Source organism: Dichomitus squalens, assembly GCF_000275845.1.
Source record: "Dichomitus squalens LYAD-421 SS1 unplaced genomic scaffold DICSQscaffold_4, whole genome shotgun sequence".
Taxonomy (NCBI): Eukaryota; Fungi; Basidiomycota; class Agaricomycetes; order Polyporales; family Polyporaceae; genus Dichomitus; species Dichomitus squalens.
The window spans coordinates 1,383,715-1,406,253 of record NW_006766886.1 but is presented as its reverse complement, the minus strand read 5'-3'; the positions used below and the strand labels follow the sequence as shown (position 1 = coordinate 1,406,253).

The window sequence follows — 22,539 nt, the reverse complement described above, 5'->3', positions numbered from 1 at the left end:
CGAAACTTGGGGGTCGACCCCTCCAAGGCATTGACGTTCTTCGGTCATCGAAGTACAAAGCACGAGCATCACATAATCGTACACAATATATCGCCTACACAAGACTTCCGGTGGGCTATGTGAGAGTCCAGACGGACGGAGACGTAAGACACACCAAGCATGTATATGTATCTAAGCTAAAGTAACCGCTCCACGAGACACCGGCCCCCCGCGAGACCTCTTGGACTATATTGACTGATCTCTCCCAGATTGAGCAAAAGACACCGGTCGGTACAGAACACGAAGGCGTTGCGCACGATCACCGTTTCTCCTTGACGTAGAAGTGGAGGACAAGGTAACTCGCAACGGTGAACGTGCCAAAGAAGATCCCGAGCAGCGCGATGTTTGGCCACCAGAACGACTATCGAGCGAGCCCATCAGCTGAAGCCGCAAAACCAAGAAACACGCGTCGCATGACAGGACTCACCCCTGCTCTGAGACCGAACGTCGAGAGGATGGCGGCGGCGGGGACGTCGATGTTGACGCCGTACTTCTCTTCGTGCAGTTGCAGGTATCGCAGCTCGTTCACGGCGAGCGCCTCGAACGCCGCGTGGAAGAACGAGACGGTGTGCAGCCATTGGAAGAACTGCGGGACCGTCTTCCGGTTGATGAGCAGCCCCGTGAAGAGCAAGCTAAACGCGATGAGAACCGTGGTCAGCACCGCAGGTCAGATGCACAGATGCATGGTACAGGAGCGGACGTACTTGAAGAGTAGGATCAGCGTGCCAACCAAGTTCGCAACGCTCGTGCTCGCGAACGCTATCGAGAGCAGGAGGATGACGCTTGCGGTCGTGAGGTTGAACAGGACGAGGGTGAGCATGAACTTCCAGAAAATCGTGACTTCGGGCACAAGCCCGATCCACGCGTAAATAATCCCGCCAAACACCAGCGGGGGCACGACGCGGAGCGGAAGGATGTCGAACAGGATCTTGGAGGCGAAGTACGTGAACGACGAGTAGTACCCATTAGCCCTGCAAATCAAATCCCAGGTTCCTCAGTACGCTCGGTGCGACGATGCAACACAAGCGAAAAAGACGCACCGCTCGCGCATGAACAGTATCCTCTCGTTCGCAAACAAGTTCAGGCTCGACAGGCACGAGAACCCGAACAGCGCGAGCGTGAAGAAGAAGATCCCCAGCCGGTTCTGAAACCCCGCGATGTCGTTCGTGATGTTCTGGAAGAAGAACCCGCAGATGACCGCGACGCCCACCGACGCGACGTAGTGCGCCGCCAGCAGCGCCGGGTCGCGGTACAGGTTCTTGAACGCGCGCCCGCTCAGGATGCGGAACTGCGTGCCCCAGCTCGCGCGCTTGCGGCCCCGCGACAGCTGGCTCTCGACCGACACGTCCGGGAGCTCCGAGGTGGGCACGCCCTCCTCCGCGGCCGGCGCGCGCGCGACCTCGAGGATCTCGCTCGTGAGCGCCTGGTGGATCTCGCTGTTCTTGAACGCGTTGATGAGCTCGAGCAGTTTCGGGGGCACGGGCCCGTCGCCCCTATGCTGGGACGGCTTGATCGCCTCGAGGAGCCGTGCGGTCTGCCTGCGGATGTAGGCCGTCGAGGAGTGGATCGAGCTCGCGCGCGTGCGCAGCTCGGTCTCTTCCACGCGGGTGTCGTCCGAGTTGCGGTACGCGGAGCGGAGCGAGATGGACGAGGGTCGATCGCGCCGACCGAGCGCGCGCTCCTCGTCGTGGATGTTGTTATCCTCTTCGCCAGCCTGCGCAAGCTCTGTCGGGGGGCTCTGGCTCTCCCGCGAGCGGGGCTCCAGCCCGGCCTGCATCGTCAGATCAACTGCGTATTCCGAAGTCAGCGCCAGTGCGGGCGACAGGGAGGCAGACCGCGGGACGTACTGAGGAAATCCGCGACGTTGAACCCAAGCGGGCACGGGTGCCCGATCTCCGCCAGGTAGTCGGTGACCTTGTCGGCCTCGCCCGAGTAGATGAGCTTGCCCTGCGCGAGTACGATCAGCTGGTCGAAGAGCGAGACGATGTTGCTGCGCGGCTGGTGGATCGTGAAGACGACCGTGCGGTTGTAGTCGCGCGCGAGCGAGACGAGGCTGTCGATGACGCTCAGCGCGTTGTACGCATCCAGGCCGCTCGTGGGCTCGTCGAGGAAGAGGATCGATGGGCTGGTGACAAGCTCGCAGGCGATCGACACGCGGCGCTTCTCACCCCCAGAGATCGAGCGACGGCCTATCATTGCGTTGCCTCAGTACATATACGCCGTAAGCCGAAAGGAGGACGATGATGCTCACCAGTATCCCCGATGCGCGAGTCCCGGATGCCCAAGATGCCCAGCTCGTTCATCGTCTCCAGCGTCCGGTACTTCTTCGCCTCCAGGCTCATCTCCCTTGGCAGCCGCAGCAGCGCCGAGTACAGCACGGTCTCGTACACCGTCAGCGTGCCCATCAGCGTGTCCTCCTGGTCCACGAAGCCGGTCACCTTCTTGAAGTCCGCGTCGTCGACCGCGCGCCCGTTCACGAGCGTCGTGCCCGCGACCGCGCCGCGCTTGCTCTTCCGCGCGAGGATGTCGAGGAACGTCGACTTGCCCGCGCCCGACGCGCCCATGATCGCGAGCAGCTGCCCCGGCTTCGCGCACCCGGACACGCCCTCGAGGATCGCGCGCCCGCCGAGCGTGTACGAGATGTCCGAGAAATGCAGCGACGCGGGGACGTGGTCCGTCATGAGCTTCGCGGACTCGTTCTCGGGCAGGCGGATGCCGCCGAAGTCGCTCGAGTGCGCCCGGCCCGCATACCACAGAACTGATGGGGCGGGGGTGTCGCGTCAGCGTCGGCTTTGATTCGAGGGTGTGTGATGATACGGGATGGATGGAGATACGACTTACTGGCCGAGACGGAGACGACGAAGAGCCCTGCACCGGCTACGCTCATGGCGACGAATGCCGTGTTGTCTGGTTTGGGCGGCGCCTGACCCAGAACATGAACACCAGTCACACGGACGAGCACAGATATAAACCTACCACGTAGCCGGGCACCTGCGAGTAGTGCAGACACTCACCACCCTTACACTTGAGGGTGATATACTTGTCGCCGAAGAACGTCTCAATGAGGGAGTTCATGCCAGGCTCTTCGAATCTGCATCCCTGGTTCTCGACGCAGGTAAACGACGCGGGGCCCTTGATGTCCTCCTTGAGGAAGTCCGTGATATCTGCACGAAGGTGCGGTCAGCCTAGTGTGCCCTTGCGAGCCACGGAATGCGGTGCGACACATACCGAGGCTGCCATCCTCTCCGCAGATGAACCGCCCAGGCACGCAACTGCATTGGATCCTCTCGCAGTCGTAGAACGTCTGATTCTTGTCGTAGCCGCGCTCCGCCCGAGATACGCACTGCTCGAGCTGACAATAGAAGGACTCGACTTGTGCCGTCCAGAACTGGAAGTGACACTGGTCGGACTCCTGGTCACAGCTGAACGTAACCTGAGGCGGGCGGTCGGGGAGCATGTCGAGGATCTTGCGGTCTACACTGGGTCAGTCGTGGTGCCGGAACACGAGAGAATGAGCGGGGCGCACTGGTGACGTCGCACATCTGGTGGTTATTGAAGACCGTCTCGCCGCCCTTGTAACATGTCATGTTACTGACACGCTCGTCGTTGTCGGTCGGCTGTCCGCGGAGAGGGAAGCCGATGCACGCGTCGTCGGTCTCGCACACTTCATCGGGGATTGAGCAGGGGATGCATTTCGAGGATCAAGACTCACCATTGCAGTTTATGCCACCCCAACCGTCCTTGCATTCGCACTGCTTCCCGTCTTCTCGTTGTCTTCGATGGTCTCCGTCCGCAAGAGAGTCGCACTCTGCCCCAAGTCAGGCACGCGTGCCGTGGAAGACAGATATGGAGACGTACGGGGTGTAAGGCAGTCGATGCCAGCCCAACCCGGAGGACATTTGCACTGTCCGTCAAACTTGGAACACTCTCCGAAGTTGCCGCAGGTGAACGCGTCTAGCTGGCAGTTGAAGCATGGTGGACACTTCTCTACAGCGAGGGGTCAGCATACGACGGTCATGCGGCAGTAACGGACGATCAGTAGCACCTGGCCTGGAGGCTACGACTTCGAGAGGCTGAACGAACGTTAGACAAGGAACCGCGCGCTCGCGTACAATACAGGACATACCGAGAGCGATTGTTGAGCATTCAGAGAGAAGCCCAAGGAGACATTTCTGCGTGCATGTGCGACTTGTGTACATAGCAGCAGTACCGATGTTGGCAGAATCCAGCGGTATGCGCCAGACGAGAGCATCATGGGATGCGAGGGGTATAGCTTCGACTTCCCTCGGTGTGAGCCAACAGGCTACAGAGGCACAGTCTAGGTTGAGCTATAAGCTGCAAGGTACAACAGGACGCGGATGTCGCCCAGAGGCCAGAGAGTGTCAGATGAGTGCGGAGGATGAGGCAAGGGCTGCACGGACTGGGGGTGACGACGAAGGCGCGAGTACTTCTGACCGTGCGCGCGCGAGCAGTAGACGCTGGCCACACGCACGCGGCCGCTCCGGCCCTGCCCCGCCATTCCGGTCTCTGGGACGTCATCGTGGCCGCATCCATGGCTCGATCCCCGTCGGCGAACTGCGGCGAACGCGTCCTTGCACTTGTACAAGTACTATTGTACTACTAGGACCACCGGCCACCTCAACGCTCGTTTCTACAGTCTACAGACTTGCCCGCCTTCGATCGCCATCCTCGCGACGTCGGCAGCGTTCATTCGCGCGACCTGCGACCTTGCTTGCAATCCTTCCTAGATCATGGACCCAGGAGGACCGGAACAGACCACCCACCTCAATTGGGGAAACGTCGGCCTCGCGTTTTCCTTCGTTCTCCTCAATGGCGTCCTCTCCACCGCGTTCGGCCTCGGAGTGGGCAGCGGCCTCCTGACCGCCGCCATTCGCTGCGTTGTCCAACTCAGCGTAGTCGCCCTCATCCTCCAGAAAGTATTCGAGACACAAAATTCAGCAGTGGTAGCCGCAATGGCCATACTGCTCAACTTGATGGGCACGATAGAGACTGGTGAGTACGCGTCCAACCTCCCCCTCGGCCAATTCCCCGTAACGTGTTCTTTCTGGCGGCAGTCGTAAATAAATCCAAGAAGCGATATGACTGGATGGTGAGCGTGTCTCCGCTCTCCTATGAAGACTGTACGTTGCTCAATCGCGCGCAGTTTGTTTCCGTGTTTCTCGGAATGCTGGGTTCGACCATCCCTGTGTCCATCGTCGGCGCACGCTTTGCCATGGGCATCCAGCCATTTTGGAAACCCGAACAATACAGTACGTCGCGCTTGTAGCCCCACATCCTCCGTGTGCTAGCGCTCAACCGCTCTCCATGCAGTTCCTATAGTCGGCATGCTATGCGGAAGCACCATCTCGGGCATCGTCGTCTCGGTCACCTACGTGCTCAAGGAGATCTAGTACGTGCCCCGGACGCCCCTTTCCCGTCCTCCACTCACCGCGGGCGTGCAGCGACAACAGAGACAAAGTCGAGATGTACCTCGCCTTCGGCGCCTCGCGCTTCGAGGCCTGCAAGCCCGTCGCGCGCGACGCCCTCCGCCTCGCCCTCACCCCCAACATCAACCAAATGAGGTGCGTCCGCTCTCCCTCCTCCCCCTCCGTTTCTGTCCTGTCCTGTTCGCGGCTGCTCCCAGGCGCTCACTACCCTCCCCTCTGCACACAGCGTCATCGGGATCATCGCCATCCCGGGCATGATGACCGGCGCGATCCTCGGCGGGTCCTCGGTCGAGCAGGCCGCGCGCCTCCAGATGGTGATCATGTTCATGATCTCCTCCAGCACCGCGCTCGCGTCGATCGCCACCACCATCCTCGCGCTCGGCGTCGTCGTCGATGCCCAGCACCGCGTCCGCACTGACCGCATCGACACGCGCGAGCACGCCGTCTGGCGCGCGCGCAACTGGGCACTCGGGAGGGTCGTTGCAGGCGTCAGGGGGGCTGCGTACGAGGTTGTGGGGCTGTTCAGGCGGGGACGGGGGGGCAGGAGGGGACGGAGGGGAAGGAGGGGAGAGGAGGGCGGGAGGGCGGAGGATAGGGAGAGGTTGCTTGGGTGAGCGGGGGGTTAGGGTGCGCATTTAGTGGACGGACGGGTGCTGCTTGCTCGACAACTATCTAGCATGACCCCGCGAACGAAACCGCCGGTGATTTATAGATGTAGAGTATATTCGCCATTCAGAAATGTCGATCCTCGTCAAATCTCCTGCCTATGTGAACGACTGCTTCCACGTTTTGGAAGAGTGGTTAGCCTGCTATCAGCGTCCATACTCATTGCGCAAGCAGTACTTAGAATGCCGAGATTAGCGCCTTAGCCTCCTGAACAGCGGAGGCAGGAATTCCGATGAAGGACCACCTGATACTTGAGGGCTATTTTCGCACCTCGTACTTAGAGATCGACAACTTGAAGCTGACTTGGGCTGTCACGCGCCCTGCGACGGACGATTCGGAGCGACCGAACTCACCAAGTGGATAGATCTGTGGCCGTACAAAAAGGTAGTACTTTGACGGTCCATCCAGGTTTGTTGACTCGCGAAAAACGCTGATCGTGAGCCGCCGATCGTCGCACAGTGACTTCGCAGTTGGCCCTCCAGAAATGTCCGTGCAGAGCCTTCCCACAGCGTATTACGATGCCTTCCTCTCCGACCTGTCCAAGTCGCGGAAGCCCAGCCCGAGTAAGACATCCGTACTCATCGTGCTCGAAAAGCATAATCTAAATCTAACATTTCACCAACAGTCCGCGGCCTCTACCCGCTCGAGAACATCCCAGGGATGATCTCCCTCCTCGCGGGCAAGCCCAACGCCGCGACCTTCCCCCTCACCTCCGTCTCGATCAAGGCGCGCTCCCCGACGGACCCCTCCGCCGAGACCACGACGGAGCTCACCGGCAAAGCGCTCGCTGAGGGCCTGCAGTACGGGCCCACGGCGGGCCTTCCCAACCTGATCGGTTGGATCTACGGTCTGCAGGAGCACGAGCACGGGAGGAAGACGGGCGAAGGGTGGAGGGTGTCCGTCGGGTCGGGCTCGCAGGACGTGTTGCACAAGGCAGGCAGTCTCTTGCCGGACGGGCAGATTTCTACACGGAAGTGGGACGCTGACGGACCCATTGGCGACAGGCGATCTTGGCACTCGTGAACCCTGGCGAGTCGGTGTTGGTCGAGAACCCGCTCTATGCGTGAGTTTGCAGGCTCTTGTGCTCGTGCCTCACGAGCTGAGCTAGAACCTGTTCCGTCTTGAAGGGGTATCATGCCGACTTTCGAGTCGCTGAACGCCGAGTTCGTCAGTACGTAGCTCATGCGTCCCCGAGAGGAGTGTGTGTTGCTGACACTCGTCTCACAAGGTGTCCCGACGGATTTTCAGGGCGTAGTCTCCGGTGCTCTGCGCTCGACTTTGGAAAACTGGCCCTCGGGAAAGCCCAAGCCGAAGGTTCTCTACATGGTCCCCGTACGCTCCCATCTCCTCAATCCGCCCGCTCGCATTCACTGAGGGTAACACAGTACGGAGGCAACCCCACAGGCGTGACTACTGTCGAGCAACGCCGTAGGGAGGTGCTAGCCCTCGCGAGGGAACACAACTTCCTCATCCTCGAAGGTCAACGAGAGCCCTCCACCTCCTCTTCCGAGCGAATCGGCTCATTCTCGACGCTCTTCAGATGACCCGTACTACTACCTCTACTTCGGACATGCCGCCCGTCCGCGATCGTACTTCTCGCTCGAGCGCGAGCTTCCCGAAGTCGGACGGGTCATTCGCTTTGACAGCCTCTCCAAAGTTCTCTCCGCCGGAATCCGGGTCGGATTCGTTTGCGGACCAGAGCCTATCCTGAACAAAATCGACATGCACGTAGGTCCCCCCTCCAATGCTGTTGTGCAGTTAGAAGGCTAACGGGATGGACCAAGACGGCGGTGGCGAGCCTGCAGACGCCTTCGCTCACCCAAGCGATCACCTTCGCGCTCCTCAACTCGTGGGGCTACGACAACTTCAAAGCCCACACGCTCACTGTGTCCCAGTTCTACAAGGAGAAGCGGGATGTCTTCGAGCGATACATGAAGAAGCACCTCGACGGCCTTGCACAATGGAATACACCCGAGGCGGGCATGTTCTTTTGGTTCGCGATCCGAGTCTGATATATATGTTGCTGAAAGTCCTGATCCTTCGGACTCGTTCCAGGTTCAAGCTACTCCTAAAGGAGCCCAGCACAGAAGGAGAGGAAGAGGACTCCGAAGCCCTAATACGCGGCAGGGCCCTGGAGAAGGGCGTCCTCGCACTTCCTGGCACGGTGTTCCTGCCAGACGGTGGCAAAACACCCTATGTTCGTGCCGCATTCAGTCTTCTAGACGAGGCAGATGTCGAAGAAGCCATCAAGCGTCTGCGTGCGGTCGTTCTGGAAGCGAGGGGAGCGTAAAGGTTAACGTATCATTAGCGAGGAATTCAATCGACGCAAGTCCTCACAAGCCAAAATGTAACCTGTACCACTATAATGATGCTTGCTGCTGCAACTGCGTCTCTCCCCGTTTTTGAGCCGCCGCCCTCGCCTCGCTGAGTGGCTTGCCCCAGCGCGGCTCCACAGGCGAATCCCAGATGCCCAGCTCCTGCTTCATCTCCTCCACGTTCTGCTCCCATCGCTTCTCCCAGTACACTGTGATCAGACTTTGCGCTGAGCTACCGCATTTCACCGCCCACGGCACGAAGTCGCGGAAAAGCCTTTGCCGCTTCGCGTGTGTCAGGCGGAGGTGACCAAACGCAGCGGCGAGCCCTGTCATGGGGATGCCCAGGTTGGCGAACTCGAAGAACTTGACCGCGAGCTCTGCCTCAACGTTTACAGGCATGTTGAGGATGCAGTGGTAGAAGTCGTGGCACTCGCGGTAGCGCTGCATGACGTAGGCCAGCTCCGGGTCGTCGACATAGTGCACCTGCATAGGTGCAATCAATAACTGCTCACGCATGATCAAGGGCCAGACACGACCATGAGGTATTCCTGTGCGCGAGTAGCGGAGGAGGAACGTCGGCTCAAAGGAGGACGTACCACGCTTCGGAGCAGATTCCCCACACAGTGGTCTTGGGTGCACGGCACGCAGGGATACGCCATGGTCATATAAGCATTAGACTACAACGCACCGGTTCTCGGGTGTCGGGCGTAACTCCACAGCGTTCGAGCCAAGTGACATACGCGTTACCAAAGGTGCCCTCCGGGAGGAGAGCGAGCTTGTTCATGTCCACTGTGTCCGAGTTGATCCTCGGCCGGTCCTTGAGGATTTGCCGACCCTCCGCGCTCTCCAGCATACTGTCGCGCAGTCGCGGCAGCACGGGGCCCGAAGTGAGGTCCCCGAGGGCAGCGACCATATCTGGTAGACTGGCGCGTCATGCCTCGCTCGCCGACGCTGAACGTGCCGCAAAGACGTACCTCCCCTGCGCGGGTTCGCGAGCGACATGAAGGCCGATCCCAGGGTCAGAAAGCCCGCCTCAAACCAATTGAGCGGGATATGACCCTCGTAAGCCGGCTGCGTCTTTACCGATCGTGTTTGCCACCGAGCGGGGTGTCTAAGCGCAACATTTGCCGGTGCTAGAGCAGCCAGAAACCATGCAGAGCGACGTGACGCATGTAATGATGCAGAGACAAGCGACATGGTCGATCCAAGCGAGTATAAGTGAAAGTAATAACACCTGTTGTGCGAAGTCGTCGACGCGGCGCTCTTGTGGCGGAGACACCGGCCGGGCCGGAAAGCTTATTAGGCGCTAATTGCCTGCGTTCGAAGTCGGGATGTGGGTAACTTGACTTTCGTCTCTGTACTTACAACTTGCTTTAGTACATCTATTTGGATACATTCCGGACAATTCATGTACGGGTACGATCGCTTTGCAGTAGTTTCCTGTAAGGAGAACCGCTAGGGCTCTCAATCGCCGCTCATACCGCCCTTGCGGTCCAATTCCGAAGTGCTTCCCGCCGGTAGCCAAAGACCATCTTTCCCGATCCATCTACCTGGGTGACATGTGCTACTTACCTCCCCTCCCGCCGTGTAGATGGACATCAGACTGTTCCCAGGTGGACAGTCACAATGGCGTGTGGCTTGGGGCACGGGCCTCACTGCTTCGCACAAGGCTCGCGGAGGAAACCCCCTGGTAGCTCAACCTAAAATGCTGTCGGCACTTCGGTGAGATGACTTGTTGCATTCCCTCAATCTCCTACCCGCTCCATCATGTCCCGCTCTCAATACTATCCTTATCAGCCTCCTCAGTACACACGCTCCCTGGGCATGTCCATGGCGAACACCCCAGTGTTCGTCATCAGCAGGCCCATGCCCCAGCAGCCCATGCAGGCGGGGTCTCGACCGGGCGTATACCGGCCGGCTCAAGCTAGGCAGACCTCTCGACCACGACCCAAACAGCAGACGAGGTTTCCTGACCGCCGGAAGCGTTACGGAAGAGTCTTTGACACGGACCCCCTTCGAGGGCAGGTCAACGACAGCGACGATGCTGACAGTACTTGGTCAATGTCTGGATTCACGCGGTCCTCGAGAGCACTACTCAGAAGTAGCGGTACGACCGGATCGAGAGCGAGGAATAGCAGCCCCGCGCAAGAGATCGCCGCGCGGTACAGGGCATCGCATTTTGAGGGGTCACCGGTCTCAAACGTCACCTATCTGGAGGTACCGCACGTTGGTGGCTTCTCCGTCGGGACCCGGTCGCGAACAACGTCGGGTGAGAGCAATCTCACCGACGCTTCTGGCCCACGCTTACGGTACAGGATCTCACAAGCGCGTGCGATGGACCGTGCAGTGAATTCCCACCTTCTCGTTTCCGTTGTGCGCAGCCTGACAGCCATCCAAATAGACGAGGGAGGCATACATGATGGCGGTTCAGTCTGGGGGCTACGCTAACATCCCCTGTCAACGACTCGGCTGTCGCGCTATCCTCCCGACCATCCGCGATCTTGCGTCTCATCTTGCTATGCATGATATCGAGCCTCGGGCACGGTGAGGACCGGCATTACAAGGTTTTATTTTTGATCTGCCGCTAATCTGCGCTCCTTATTCCAGCTTCGCCCCGGAGCCTCGATATCACTCCTTCCTCGATATGGGTCACTCAGTCTCAGAAGGGCGTCCACGTCGCCGTTTTCTGTCTTCCCTCGGCCCGGCCCCGTATATCCGATTCCGATTTCGCAGAACACGAAGTGAGTACCCAGGTCATAGATCCCCTTGTATCTGTGCTTACGATCGTCGTGCAGGCAAGTTACGAAGATACCTAGCAAATCTCACTTATTCCTGCAGGCCCCATGTCGACGACGACGACTTTTTCTTTTGAGACCTTCTATGTACTTTAGACTGTACTTACGGCTATGCTCATACCATCCCCTTTTTATTTTTCACATCTACTGTCCTTACTTCATCTCTAGTGCTGTTCATTGCCTGACGACCTGTACGACATGACTCATTCATGCACTCGGACTATTGTAGCCACCGATCTCTGTAGCGTTATTGAACCTTTCCGTCGATTAGTTGACGCTTGTACATCGTTATGGTACTAAGATAGAACCCTATGCATCATGCCTTATGAAACCGAAGTTTGATCATGCACGACCGTGGGACCCTGCTATATCATGATCACTGAAGCGATTCGTACTTAAGCTACTGGTAGATACTTAGACCTTGAGGGGAGGGTCATGAAATAAAACGGCCCCAAAGCTTATTCCCACCGCTCTTCAGTTATACTATGTAGCATTTTCTATGACGCCTGCAAGTGACCGTTGAGTGGCTCGAGTGGCACTACGGATGCTCGATTACATAGCTTGTCGGCGACGGCCGCGCGCTTGGGAGGCGCCTATAAATGGCCGTGTAACCAGAAGACCACTCAGTATCTCGAGCACCATCCCATCGATTTTGCTCACGATTTGCAGAAACACGCTTAGGTTCATTTCTGGGGCGCTCGCGGCGTTCGTGTAAGCGAGCAGGACATACCGCTATGGGCGCCAACCTGCCGGTGCCTCTTAAGCGCGCGTGGGAATGAGTGAAGGATTCAAGAGTACCTCCCACCACACTACACTACAACGATGGTCCTTGTTTTGTTCGAACCTTACCGGAACCTTGCACGAGTTGGGGATGAGTACTACTGGCACGCTTCTATTGTTTCAAGTTCGACGCGTCGGGTCCGTACTGCAGGCTTCAATTCGAGTATCATCCACCTATCTCCCATTCGCAAGCTTTCTAACCCTACGAAGAAGACGGAATCTCGGGTCAAAAGACGTCACGAACCGTCAGCGTCGTGCTGTAAGCTGATGACCCAAAAACAGTCAGCGATATTTCCGGCTTCTTGCCGCTTGTCCTGTGGCTTCCACCGGTATGTATTTGACCATACGTTCTAATGGCACTCATGAGTAGCTTGCAGATCTCACGCCGGACTTTTCTCTCCGCGCCACGCTCTTGTGCATGACAGGCTGGGAACCGTAGGATGCAATACATGCGGTGGCTGATACAGTACACGATGTTGACAAGCAGACACTTTCGCAGGCGTGGCCGATGGCCTAGTACGTCTCGTTACGTTGAGCCGAATAAACGTGATGTATGAGCACCAGACGCTTGGTGAGCGCGGTCATGCGATCTACTATAAATGCTTTCTGGGAGTTCATGCCGGAGCGACTATCCTCTCCCCTCTCACTTCACCTCGAAGGTTTCAGGGATGTGGTTGGCCACTTTCGCGCTGCTTGCCACACCTACTGTCGTTATTGGGCTGGCAAATTCTGCTCACCTAGACGTGCGTGCCAGCGACAGGGCTCCAAGTCAGTTGCGACTAGTGGAGAATAGCGGAGAATGCGAGACTATACCTGGTGTCAATCAGGCTTCTGGTTATGCGGACATCGACGCAAATAACAGCATGTGGTATGTGCCCATGACCTGACGAAGTATATCATGTCTGACGTTTCGGTGCAGGTTCTGGTTTTTTGAGGCTCGCGAGCACCCCGAGACTGCGCCCCTAACGCTCTGGCTCCAAGGCGGAGTAGGCCAATCCGATCCATGCTCGGGATTTGGTCCTGATCAGGCGCGTCGTAGCCGGGAGGTTCTGGACTTGTTGGTTTATACCAAGAACACGGTCCTTGCAGAATCAATAACGATAGCTCAACGGTGTCATTCAACCCATTCTCGTGGAACAACGCGTCGAACATGTAGGGTTGATAGTGTCTTGGCCACGCTCTGCTGAAGGATAGTCGCTAGGATTTACATCGATCAACCCATCGGGACGGGCTTCTCCAACGGTGATCGACAGCTGAATAATTCGGTCGCGGCTGCGGCCGACGTGTGGCAGGTAAGTCCCGACTTCGTTATATACCGGCGCAACATTTGCGATCCCACCACGCCCCATAGGTTTTGCAAATCCTCTTTGCAGATGCGCGTTTCGAGGAGTTCCAATATAACGATTTCGGGGTCTGGACCGAATCGTAAGGGATATCATATATCGACCATGAAATATTCTATGCTTACCGATTGGTAGTTACGGTGGGCATTATGGTCCAATCTTCGCTCAGTACGTGAAGGCTTCGTCACCCCGTAATCTTGTCTTCTCAATGCATCAAATAGATACTTCTTGGACCAGAACGCAGCCATCGCCAACGGCAGCATCCGCGGTGTGCCCATTAATATGAAAGTTCTGGGAATCGGTGATGGGCTAACTGTGAGTAGTCTGAACTTCCGGAAATATCGCAAGCACGTGGAGTAACTCTTGTGGTCTCCTAGGATCCTCTCATTCAGTATGAGAGCTACCTGACCTACGCTCAATCCAATCCGTGAGTTCTGGTTAGGAATCTCGGCACGTCGATACTCACGAAGCGCGACGTAGGTACTTCCCAACGACTACCAACGATACCATTCAGTCTGCGACCGACTTCTGGAATCAGCAAGGCGGCTGCAAAGACATGGTCCGTGACATTCCCGATGAACGCGTTCCCTATGCTTATCGCTTGACGCGCAGATTCATCAGTGCTATGATTCGCTGGACCCGACGACATGTTCTTCCGCCCAGAATTTTTGCGACGCCCTCATCACGCACCGTCTCGCCGGCAATCAGGACGAGGACTACATCCTTGCTGACTTCTCCGATACGTATCCCCCGGATATCACACAGTACGCCAACAATACTACCCGCAAGCAGCGTATTGGCGCTGTTGGAGATTTTGAAGAAGTGAACTCCGAGGTTCTGTTCGAGTTCCAAGGAGAATGGATGCAGAACTCGCGCCCTATGCTTGAGGCGGTTGTTGATGCAGGCATTCGGACGGTTCTCTATGTCGGTGATGCGGTATGGACACTCGATTTCCTCGATTTCCTACTTCTCCCACTGATATTCATTCTAGGACTACCTGTTCAACTACTTCGGTGTCGAAGCGATGGTATGCTCCGCCGTAAGAGTTCAATTCCAGATACTCACATCCATACAGCTTGATCAAATGCAGACGAAGTTCAGCACAGAGTGGGCCGAGCAACAGTTCTCTAACTTCACGGTTCATGGAGAATCTGCCGGCCTCTTCAAGAATGCCGGGACGCTTTCCTACGTACGGGTATTCGGGGCGTAAGTGTCTTCATACAGCCATACGTGCCTTCCCCAGAAGCTCACGTGAGACAGCGGACACGAAGTTGCCGCATACAGATTTGGCACGCTCGGCAGTGGCGAAGCTGCTTACCAGATTTTCAGTCAGATCGTCGGTAACAATCCGTTGTCTGCTACGTAGTGGCTACACCTTCGACATGAAGATCTGTATATACAAAACTGTTCATCATGAGACTACGGCTGCTGGTCCACGGTGTCATCACAGGATTCCAAATTGATTAGAAGTTAGACCAGAACCATCGTCGGGGCGGTCGCATCCCCGTGGCACGACCTAACTTGGCCGTGTCGTCATCCCCATCCGAAGCCATCCAATACCACTCGTATTGTTCGTTCTCCGTCAAGCCATCCTTGATGACTTTCAACCACTTCTTCCCAAATTCCGCCCTGTAAATGTAGATGAGGTCGTGAATTACGGATGTGCTGATGTCCATCCACTCCTCGTCTTCCTCCGATCCGCTTAGGATGCGCTCCAAAGTGGTGATGCAGATATTGTCGCCGACCCACGCTCCGCGATGCAGCTTCGCGGTGACCTCGTTCTTCGCCATAGAGATGCTATCGTCCTCAGACCAAGCGATGCGCGTCAGCAAGGCTTGGCCGAGATCCGGCAAACAGTTGGGCAAGAAAGGTTGAGCGTCGTTCGGGCGTTTAGCGAGCTTTGCAATCTCGGATGCGCGGACATACTCCTTCTTGCTAAGGTTGCAAAGCACCCAATCCTTCCGGTCTGTCGGGTACGTGACCGCCATGAGAGCATCGAACCTCTTGCGATCAGCTTTAGTGAAGCGAGCGTACCACTCGTTGATCTCGTCCGGCCAACGCTTGGGGTCGTAGAACGCGTGCGCCCCTCGCCAAAGATTGTGCGGCTCCACCTTGAGCTGGTGAATCCCGCCATAGGACATGTCGGCTTTGTCGGTCCCGGCGGAGTCGCGTTTCCCTTCGATCTCAGCGCGTTCCTGAGCCGTATAGAGTGATTTGGGGACATCTTCGTAACTGGCGTAATCTCCCAAACAGACGACACGGCAACACGCCCAAGGTGCTGCGCAACCGTCTCGCGCGTCTTCTACGGTGTAACGTGCGAGGTCGAAGACCCGTCGGCATGTAACCGCGAAGGCGGCGAGGGTCTGGAGGCTGGTGAAGGATCCGGTGATCTTCAGCAAGAGCTCGTTCGGAAGTGAGAATAAACCGGTCGATTGGGCGACATTGGCAACGGTGGGCGTCGCCTTGAAGACGCTGTCAAGGTCCGGTCTGGATATCGAGGTCGATTGTGAGTCACGGCAGCGCTCATATGAAATACAATCTCGACATGCCTAGAGTGCGGCAAGGTGATGCTCCTCACAAGGAATCCTTGCTTGCTGAAGAAAAATTCACCCAATTTCGCCAGTCCATTTCGTTCGCCGATCTCGCGTTTGTCAACGTTGTAACTGCGTTGGGGTGGAGAGATGAGTATGATGTACACAACCACAGCGCGACAAGGAATTCACATACAAGTCCCAATACTGGCCCATGATGGTTCACAGTTATGAACTAAGAGGTGGATACAAGAGGACTGTGCAAAAATAGCGGCGAGAAGTGGGCTCGGTGGTAGTTCAGTGTAAGGAGACATCTGGTTCGCAGCGGCTTCTCTTATTTCAGAGTTCGCCGTCGTGCTTGGGCCAACCGGCGCCAAACTGTTGCGGCTCGCTTTGTGATCTTGTTTTGGACCGTGCCATTGTTCTCAGATATCATGACCACTCACGAAACAATGTAATCAACGCGTAAACTGGAGTATAGGCGATTTATCGTCATCGGGGGACTGGATATCGGATCGCAGCAGCATTCAAGGTAGGGACAAGAAAGCAGCCAACAATAGAGGAAAGTTGGGCGTGTCCATCCCGTTACAGGGTCCCAGCCAGGTGCGGCAACAAAGCCCGCCGTCTGACAGCCACGGTTTGCCCCATTGGTCACGTCATGGAACGCGTGGGTGGAGAGGTTGGGGTAGAGCTACAGAACCCCAACGATCAGCGGCGAGTCGAAAAATATATCGCACAGCAGGATTGATCTAGCCAACTGCACTCTTTCCAATCGCAAGGTGAGCGTCGGTCACAGATACAATAACGGGGGCGAAGATGGGAACTGAAGCAGAATTACCTCCCGAAAGTGCCGCTTTGCCATCAAAGGCGACGACGTTGGGGAAGCTGCCATGAAGTGAGGTCCAGTCTGGGGCAGGTAGACATGTGATGTTCCGAAATAGCCAACTTACCCGTTGGCCGATACATCTGGATATGCTCTCCCTGATCGGTTTTGTTCAAAATGTCTGGGGCGTATGAAGGTGCGAACTTTCCCAAGTACTAGCTGACGTGTGCCTCTCGCCACGAAGGCCTGGGGAAAATGTTCGGAAAACCGCCGCCAGATGGGAAGGCAGTAGTAGTTGTTTCAGGGTCGTGCACCTAACGTGACGGAAGGGAATTTATTGAACAGAGATGCATCGATGTAGATAGTTGAGTGAAGACTCACACTGTGACCCAGGCTCACAGACGTTGCTCCAACGGCCGTAACATATGGGCAAGAAGCGGGCATCTGACTCACAAAGCTCCTGCGTTTAGGATGCGCTCGGCTTCGGCGACTGTGACGTTGGCGTAGAGGATGCCTCCATTTGCGTCGAGCTGCATGTTGTCCAGCTGATCCCGCTATCGACAGCGAGCAAAGAATGGACGACGTCGATGGTTGCCTTCGAAGATTGAACGGTATCGGCGACCTTTGCGGACGACCAGTGTTTGCTATAGCTGGGTAACAGGGGGTTAGCAATGTCTGATAAGTATGCATCCAGGTTCTGGATACTAGACTGGACGAGCTGAATTGAGGGACAGCAGGGTGCCATGATCAACGCGACGCTGCCGTGACCAGCCCCCAGGAAGGGGTCTACAGGGTGAGATGGCAGCAACAAGCGCGGCAAGAGAGACCCAGTATATGCGCGTACCCACGGTCTTCATGATGGCTACTCAAGGTTGATGGCGTGTACGCTCGTAAAATACGCGGACAACACATATTGTGTAGAAGAGGAGCGACAGAATCGGGCCTTGTCTGACACAACCCACGGGCGACTGGAGTGGATACCTTAGCGTCCGGGACGATCGCGATGTCAGACTCCAGCTGCGCAAGCTTCAAAGCTCGAAATTCAGACAAGCACGGTTGCGCGATAGCTGGGACGCTGTAAATAGTGCACAATTCCCAAATCAAGTGCTCATGGATAGTGGATGTCACGAGTACATGTGTGCTGAGTACGTGAAGATGTGTCAGGCACAAGGCTGCGCAAGGTGAGTAAACCTGGACGTACATCTATAGACATGCGGTACTGAGCCTGGCAAGCTCAGGAAGTATCAAACAAGGATAGATGGAGTCCAGTGTTGCGGTCATAGACAAGCCTAGTGGCCGCGCTTTGGGTGGCCGGTGGCCCATCATCGATCAGGTCTAACCGACATCTTCCTGTCTGAACCCCTCTATACCACTATATTCGAAGGACCTCTTCTGCAGCTACGAGACACTTCGCGGTGTCCGCGCCCGTCTTTCCAGAACGTGGACAACTCTCAACTGTCAACCAAGAATCGGAAACCAGAAAGTACCTCGTGAACACGGTCTTGCGCTGGATCGCTCTAGACGGCAGGAACTGAGGCCTGAGGGAGCAGCCAAGCCCGAGTCCTGCCTGTATGATACCATAGATATATAGACATTTGTGAACCTGTTGAGCGTCTCTACATATTCTGTCTCGGATACGTTTACTTGGATTTCAGTAGAGTGAGCGTTGCGAATGATGAGGACCATGGTGGTAGTCATAAAACATAGATGAAGTGAGGAACACAATGCGCGAAGAGACTATTCACAGACGAGATCGGTTCGTGTGGAGGATCGTGAGTGCTGTTCTTGTGAACATCTGTGAGAACAGTGCGGGTGACTATGTGAGTGGCGAGTGAGTCTATGCGACAGCGACGACAGTGACGACGGGATGAGATTGAATGAGGTGCTACTAATGCAATGCGAGATACAACGAGATGAGCGTAAATACAAGAAAACCTACCGGAAGTGAGAGAACGAAAACCTCTCCATCGTCGTCCATCTGGCTCAGAACCTCCCCGTCGCGCGAGACAGCGTCGACGCCCGAGCGCGACTCGCCGCGGTACCAGCACCCGCACCAATGGAGCTCGCACTAGCTGTCCTCGCGATGCCTGACGGGCCAGGAAGCCTCGAGGCAGGCTTCGGTAGCGCGGAGGGGCCAGGGGCGGCGATGCGGGCCGGCGGACGCAGCGCACTCGACACAGGAGCCTTCGGCGCGACCATTGACGTCGCGCGGGTGATGCCAGTAGCTGGTGCAGCAGGACGCGCGGCACCGCTCACGGACCTCGGGGCCGCCCTCTCCTTCGCGGCGAAATTGGGCCGCTGGATACCTGCGAAGCGAGACGCGGGCGCGGGCGCAGGAGCTGCACTGGTGGCGCGCGTGGACCCAGAGCCAGACGAAGACGTAGAGCCCGAGGTGTTGGACGAAGACCCTTGGGGCGGGAGGCCGATGACAACGCCCCCTGCGGTCATGCTCGCAGGCGGACGCTGAACACCACGAATCACTGGGCGCGGGGGTGCTGGTGCCGGTGCCGGCGCAATCTTGGGGGCAACAGATAGCGAGGGCCGTCTTTTCGCGAGGACGACAGACTCCGGCTTCTCGACATGCTGGGTGCTCATGGTCGGGGTGGCCTTCGTGGGTGCGGCTGCCACGCTCTGGTGCTTAGCCATCCTGAACGTCTTCTTCATGATGCGCAGCGCGGGCACAGAAGGCTGTGCGGGCTGAGAGACGGGGGGTGGGAGGGGCTCAGACTCGAGCATCAGGGAGGGCTCGTCGGCGACAACAGGAGACGTTGGCGGGGAAGGCTGCTCGTCAAGGGCAGGCTGAGAAAGTCGAGGCGGGGTGACTGGACGTCCCTCGATCAGCCTGTGGATTGACGGATATCCAAGGAACATACTCACTGTCGCGTGATGGCGCACCCTCCCAGGACGGAGAGAGGGGGAGTGGGACGTTCATAGCGGTCTCTATCGTGAGAGACGTATTGTGAGGAGTACGTGGGGTCCGGACAGCCTTGGCAGGCGGGCTAAACACGGGTTCGGTGTGCTCGGCGGGAGGTTGGGTGAAGTTGACGAGTTTGTCCACCTTCGCCTTCAGCGCTGGGGGAAGGCCTGTCTCGTCAAACTCCAAAGCATCGTCTCCGGCAGACCAAAAGGAGTCTTGTCCGTGACCAAAGAACGAAATCTTGTCGTTAAGCAAGTCAAAGGACATCTCTGCTGACTGCATCTGAAGATGGAAGGAAGAATAGAGGTCGACGGACGTCCGCCGCGGGTCATCCGGAGAGAGCTGTGTGAGACTTGAAGTAGGTCGGAGGTGAGAAGCGGTCATCATCGCAGGCTTTTCGTCGTGGTTCCCGGAGATGTCGTAGTCCTCGGTACTAGGCGTCTCAGGGGCACATACGTTAATCTCCGGGAACGGGGACGAGGCACGCCCATTCTCGGAATCCTCCGCCTCCTGAGTCTGAGAATGGACGCCGGTACGGCGATCGATTGTTATTGGTTCTCCCGCGAGAGACATAGAGGAGAAGTTGATCGAGTTGACTACGTCCGCAAGCGGCGATGTTTGTGGCGCAGGCACGAGCATAGCGGGGAGCGGCGTTGAATCCTGGGAAGGTGAGGACGTCATACCGAATATGGAGCCCTTGGCCGGTCGACTGCTGCCTGAAGGGCGGGGCGTATGGTCCACGTCGAGTTCGGCAAACGGTCTACGAGGTGGCGAGGGTATGGAACAACCTTCCGCGTCGCTCTCTGATTGCTCCCCATCCGCATCGCTGCCGTCATGCTCCATACCATCCCAAGCCGTACCCAAAGGTGCGGGAGTGTCCCCAATATCGATGAGCTTGCCCTTCGGGGTGAAGACTTGAACATCATGTTGCTGTTGAGCGGCACATATGCGATTGAAGAACATGGTGACGTCCCCGCATGGACCATCGTTCTCCTTGTCCGATGCGCTGAGCTCCGAGGAAGACGAGTCTCTGCGGGGAGTGGATGGCGACTGAAGGGGGTCAAACATGTAGAGAACGCTATTGCGGGGTTTGGCCATGATGAAGATAGTCGTGCGAGTCGTAAGGAGGAGGACGGGGGGAAGGATGATGGTCGACGTTGTGGTTCAAGCTCAAGGCCTGTTCGACGCCCGTTAGCCGACCGACAAACCGCGCTTCCAAATGTTCCGGCTCACGTGAGCGCGATCACAGCGCCCGCTCGCGTCGGCGCCCCAACTGCACTCGCTGGAGTTGTTGCTACTATTCAGGCTCTAGCCAGCGAATGAACCAGACTTGCCTCTACATTCGACTGCTACTGCTTCATGTAAGTGAATGGTTGTGTGTAGGTGAACTATCTGTATTACCAATGCTAGTACTCATGACTGCTCCTCACAGAAACCTAAGGTAGATCATAACAGCAGGGCCGAGGTGCACTGGCACAAACGATAGTTGGGTCCTATCTAGAACCTGGGCGGAAGGAATACGTCGCGGACTCCGCATCTATACCTCCGTCATGGTCGCCTCATATCCGTTGTCTTCTATCGCCTACAGGCACTCCATCGCTTCGTATCACTATCACTACATAAAAATTCCGGGTCTCCAGCTCATAGATATGACGGGACAGAGGTCAGGCGGAGACCCAATAAAGGATCCGAAGAGGCCTGTTCAACCGCTGGGCAGTGGATCGTGCAGACTGCGCGCGAAGATTAGTCCGTTTCCGATGCCGCTGTCGGCATTTTCCCGTGAGTACATTGCGATTGACAATAGTTTCGGACGACTCGAAATCTCAAGAGACGATCTTCAGCTTGACGTTGTCGATTGTGTCAGAAAACTGATTTCCAAGGTTGTACCCCTTCACTTTGACGTTCTTGATTGTGTTGAAAGAAATGACCTTAATGGACCTGAACCTTCGCCTTGACGTTGTCAATGGTGTCCAGCGACCCGGAATCGAGAGTGATGGTCTATCCAGTGAGACTGACATGATGTTGTTCCTCACAGTGCTCTTACTCCCGGCTATATGCCCCGAATCTCCTCCCCTATGCTTGACGACGATCCTGCTCCCTGGGCTTGGAAATGATCTGGATAGTTCTCTTGACTCTGGTTCTCCTCTAGGGCAGGATGGCGCAGAGATAGCTATCGAAGGGTCAAACCTGGATTCCGCACTTGACGTGCCAGCTGCTCCGGCTTCGTCTCTGTCAGCAAGACCTTCGGACGACTTCGCGCACTCTCTATCAGAGCATAGCTTGGGAATATAATGACTCAGCTCGCTAGGTCGAGCAGCGCAACGTATATTCCTGCACAGGTAACCCAAGTGCAGATTGCTAACAAGCTCGAATTACATAGCTTCGGGTCGATGGTGGAATCAATAGGTAAAGCGATGTCTGCACCATGCCCTGTAATAATGCACTCGATCATTGGGATAGCCTGACATACAATGTACTAGCTGAGGAGTCATGATACAGCCGCTATATTACAACTCGAAGCCACGTCGTCTTGAAGAGAGATACTGAGCAAAGGCTTCAGGGATGCACTGGGAAACAAAAGATAGCTAGCGAACTGAAGCGCGTGAAAGCGAGAAGATCCAGGGAGTATGTGTACAGGTAGTAGTACAGATGTTACACAGGCATGAACGTGAGTGGCTGCACAATGAACAATGAATGGAAACGTGGACGGATTGGTCTTTATTTGCTGAGGAAGGGGGATGGGAGATGGGGTAAACCCGCATGAGGAGGGCGAGCGAGAAGTCCAAGATACAACGATGCAGGGAGAGGATGGGAATGAATAAGTCAAAGAATCGAGCCGGCCAGCACGTAGTCGATGTGAACCCGACTTTCCTGCCTTCGTGA

At 56.6% G+C, this 22,539-nt stretch overlaps 7 protein-coding genes across 7 annotated transcripts; 3 read left to right on the top strand and 4 right to left on the bottom strand.

Moving 5' to 3' along the window:
• Positions 1-57: 57 nt before the first annotated feature.
• DICSQDRAFT_159875 (uncharacterized protein) lies at positions 58-4,451 on the bottom strand. The gene is made up of 14 exons (XM_007362625.1): positions 4,166-4,451; positions 4,085-4,112; positions 3,898-4,026; positions 3,752-3,847; positions 3,566-3,703; positions 3,268-3,513; positions 3,016-3,203; positions 2,881-2,962; positions 2,291-2,797; positions 1,887-2,228; positions 1,080-1,827; positions 744-1,010; positions 467-671; positions 58-400 (listed from the first exon to the last, which is right to left on the bottom strand). The coding sequence occupies exons 1-14, from the start codon at positions 4,292-4,294 to the stop codon at positions 299-301; spliced, it is 3,207 nt and encodes a 1,068-aa protein (XP_007362687.1). The 5' UTR covers positions 4,295-4,451; the 3' UTR covers positions 58-298.
• Positions 4,452-4,618: 167 nt separating this feature from the next.
• On the top strand, positions 4,619-6,247 carry DICSQDRAFT_80679 (uncharacterized protein). The gene is made up of 6 exons (XM_007362624.1): positions 4,619-5,052; positions 5,115-5,149; positions 5,204-5,309; positions 5,371-5,449; positions 5,502-5,621; positions 5,713-6,247. Exons 1-6 carry the CDS (start codon positions 4,791-4,793, stop codon positions 6,098-6,100), a joined length of 990 nt encoding a protein of 329 aa, XP_007362686.1. The 5' UTR covers positions 4,619-4,790; the 3' UTR covers positions 6,101-6,247.
• A 358-nt stretch (positions 6,248-6,605) lies between these two features.
• On the top strand, positions 6,606-9,669 carry DICSQDRAFT_178445 (PLP-dependent transferase). Its single transcript, XM_007362623.1, has 11 exons — positions 6,606-6,715; positions 6,778-7,085; positions 7,157-7,215; positions 7,280-7,323; positions 7,381-7,484; positions 7,538-7,631; positions 7,693-7,880; positions 7,937-8,145; positions 8,208-8,950; positions 9,156-9,382; positions 9,442-9,669. Exons 1-9 carry the CDS (start codon positions 6,637-6,639, stop codon positions 8,440-8,442), a joined length of 1,320 nt encoding a protein of 439 aa, XP_007362685.1. The 5' UTR covers positions 6,606-6,636; the 3' UTR covers positions 8,443-8,950; positions 9,156-9,382; positions 9,442-9,669.
• A 2,790-nt stretch (positions 9,670-12,459) lies between these two features.
• Positions 12,460-16,188, top strand: DICSQDRAFT_100319 (serine carboxypeptidase). Its single transcript, XM_007362622.1, has 15 exons — positions 12,460-12,910; positions 12,962-13,028; positions 13,082-13,194; positions 13,244-13,334; positions 13,394-13,467; positions 13,521-13,553; positions 13,607-13,700; positions 13,763-13,812; positions 13,866-13,944; positions 13,998-14,321; positions 14,377-14,412; positions 14,461-14,591; positions 14,646-15,874; positions 15,937-16,048; positions 16,113-16,188. The coding sequence occupies exons 1-13, from the start codon at positions 12,642-12,644 to the stop codon at positions 14,749-14,751; spliced, it is 1,467 nt and encodes a 488-aa protein (XP_007362684.1). The 5' UTR covers positions 12,460-12,641; the 3' UTR covers positions 14,752-15,874; positions 15,937-16,048; positions 16,113-16,188.
• Positions 16,189-16,680: 492 nt separating this feature from the next.
• Positions 16,681-17,198, bottom strand: DICSQDRAFT_21492 (uncharacterized protein; the record flags this gene model as incomplete). Its single annotated transcript, XM_007362621.1, has 3 exons — positions 16,681-16,891; positions 16,956-17,053; positions 17,139-17,198. Coding segments are annotated over 3 exons (369 nt in total), but the record flags the coding sequence as incomplete, so codon positions are not given.
• A 1,133-nt stretch (positions 17,199-18,331) lies between these two features.
• Positions 18,332-19,421, bottom strand: DICSQDRAFT_153067 (uncharacterized protein). Its single transcript, XM_007362620.1, has one exon. The coding sequence runs from the start codon at positions 19,401-19,403 to the stop codon at positions 18,723-18,725; it is 681 nt and encodes a 226-aa protein (XP_007362682.1). The 5' UTR covers positions 19,404-19,421; the 3' UTR covers positions 18,332-18,722.
• A 25-nt stretch (positions 19,422-19,446) lies between these two features.
• DICSQDRAFT_100318 (uncharacterized protein) lies at positions 19,447-20,768 on the bottom strand (the record flags this gene model as incomplete). The annotated part of the gene is made up of 2 exons (XM_007362619.1): positions 19,617-20,768; positions 19,447-19,561 (listed from the first exon to the last, which is right to left on the bottom strand). Coding segments are annotated over exons 1-2 (1,251 nt in total), but the record flags the coding sequence as incomplete, so codon positions are not given.
• Positions 20,769-22,539: the final 1,771 nt, after the last annotated feature.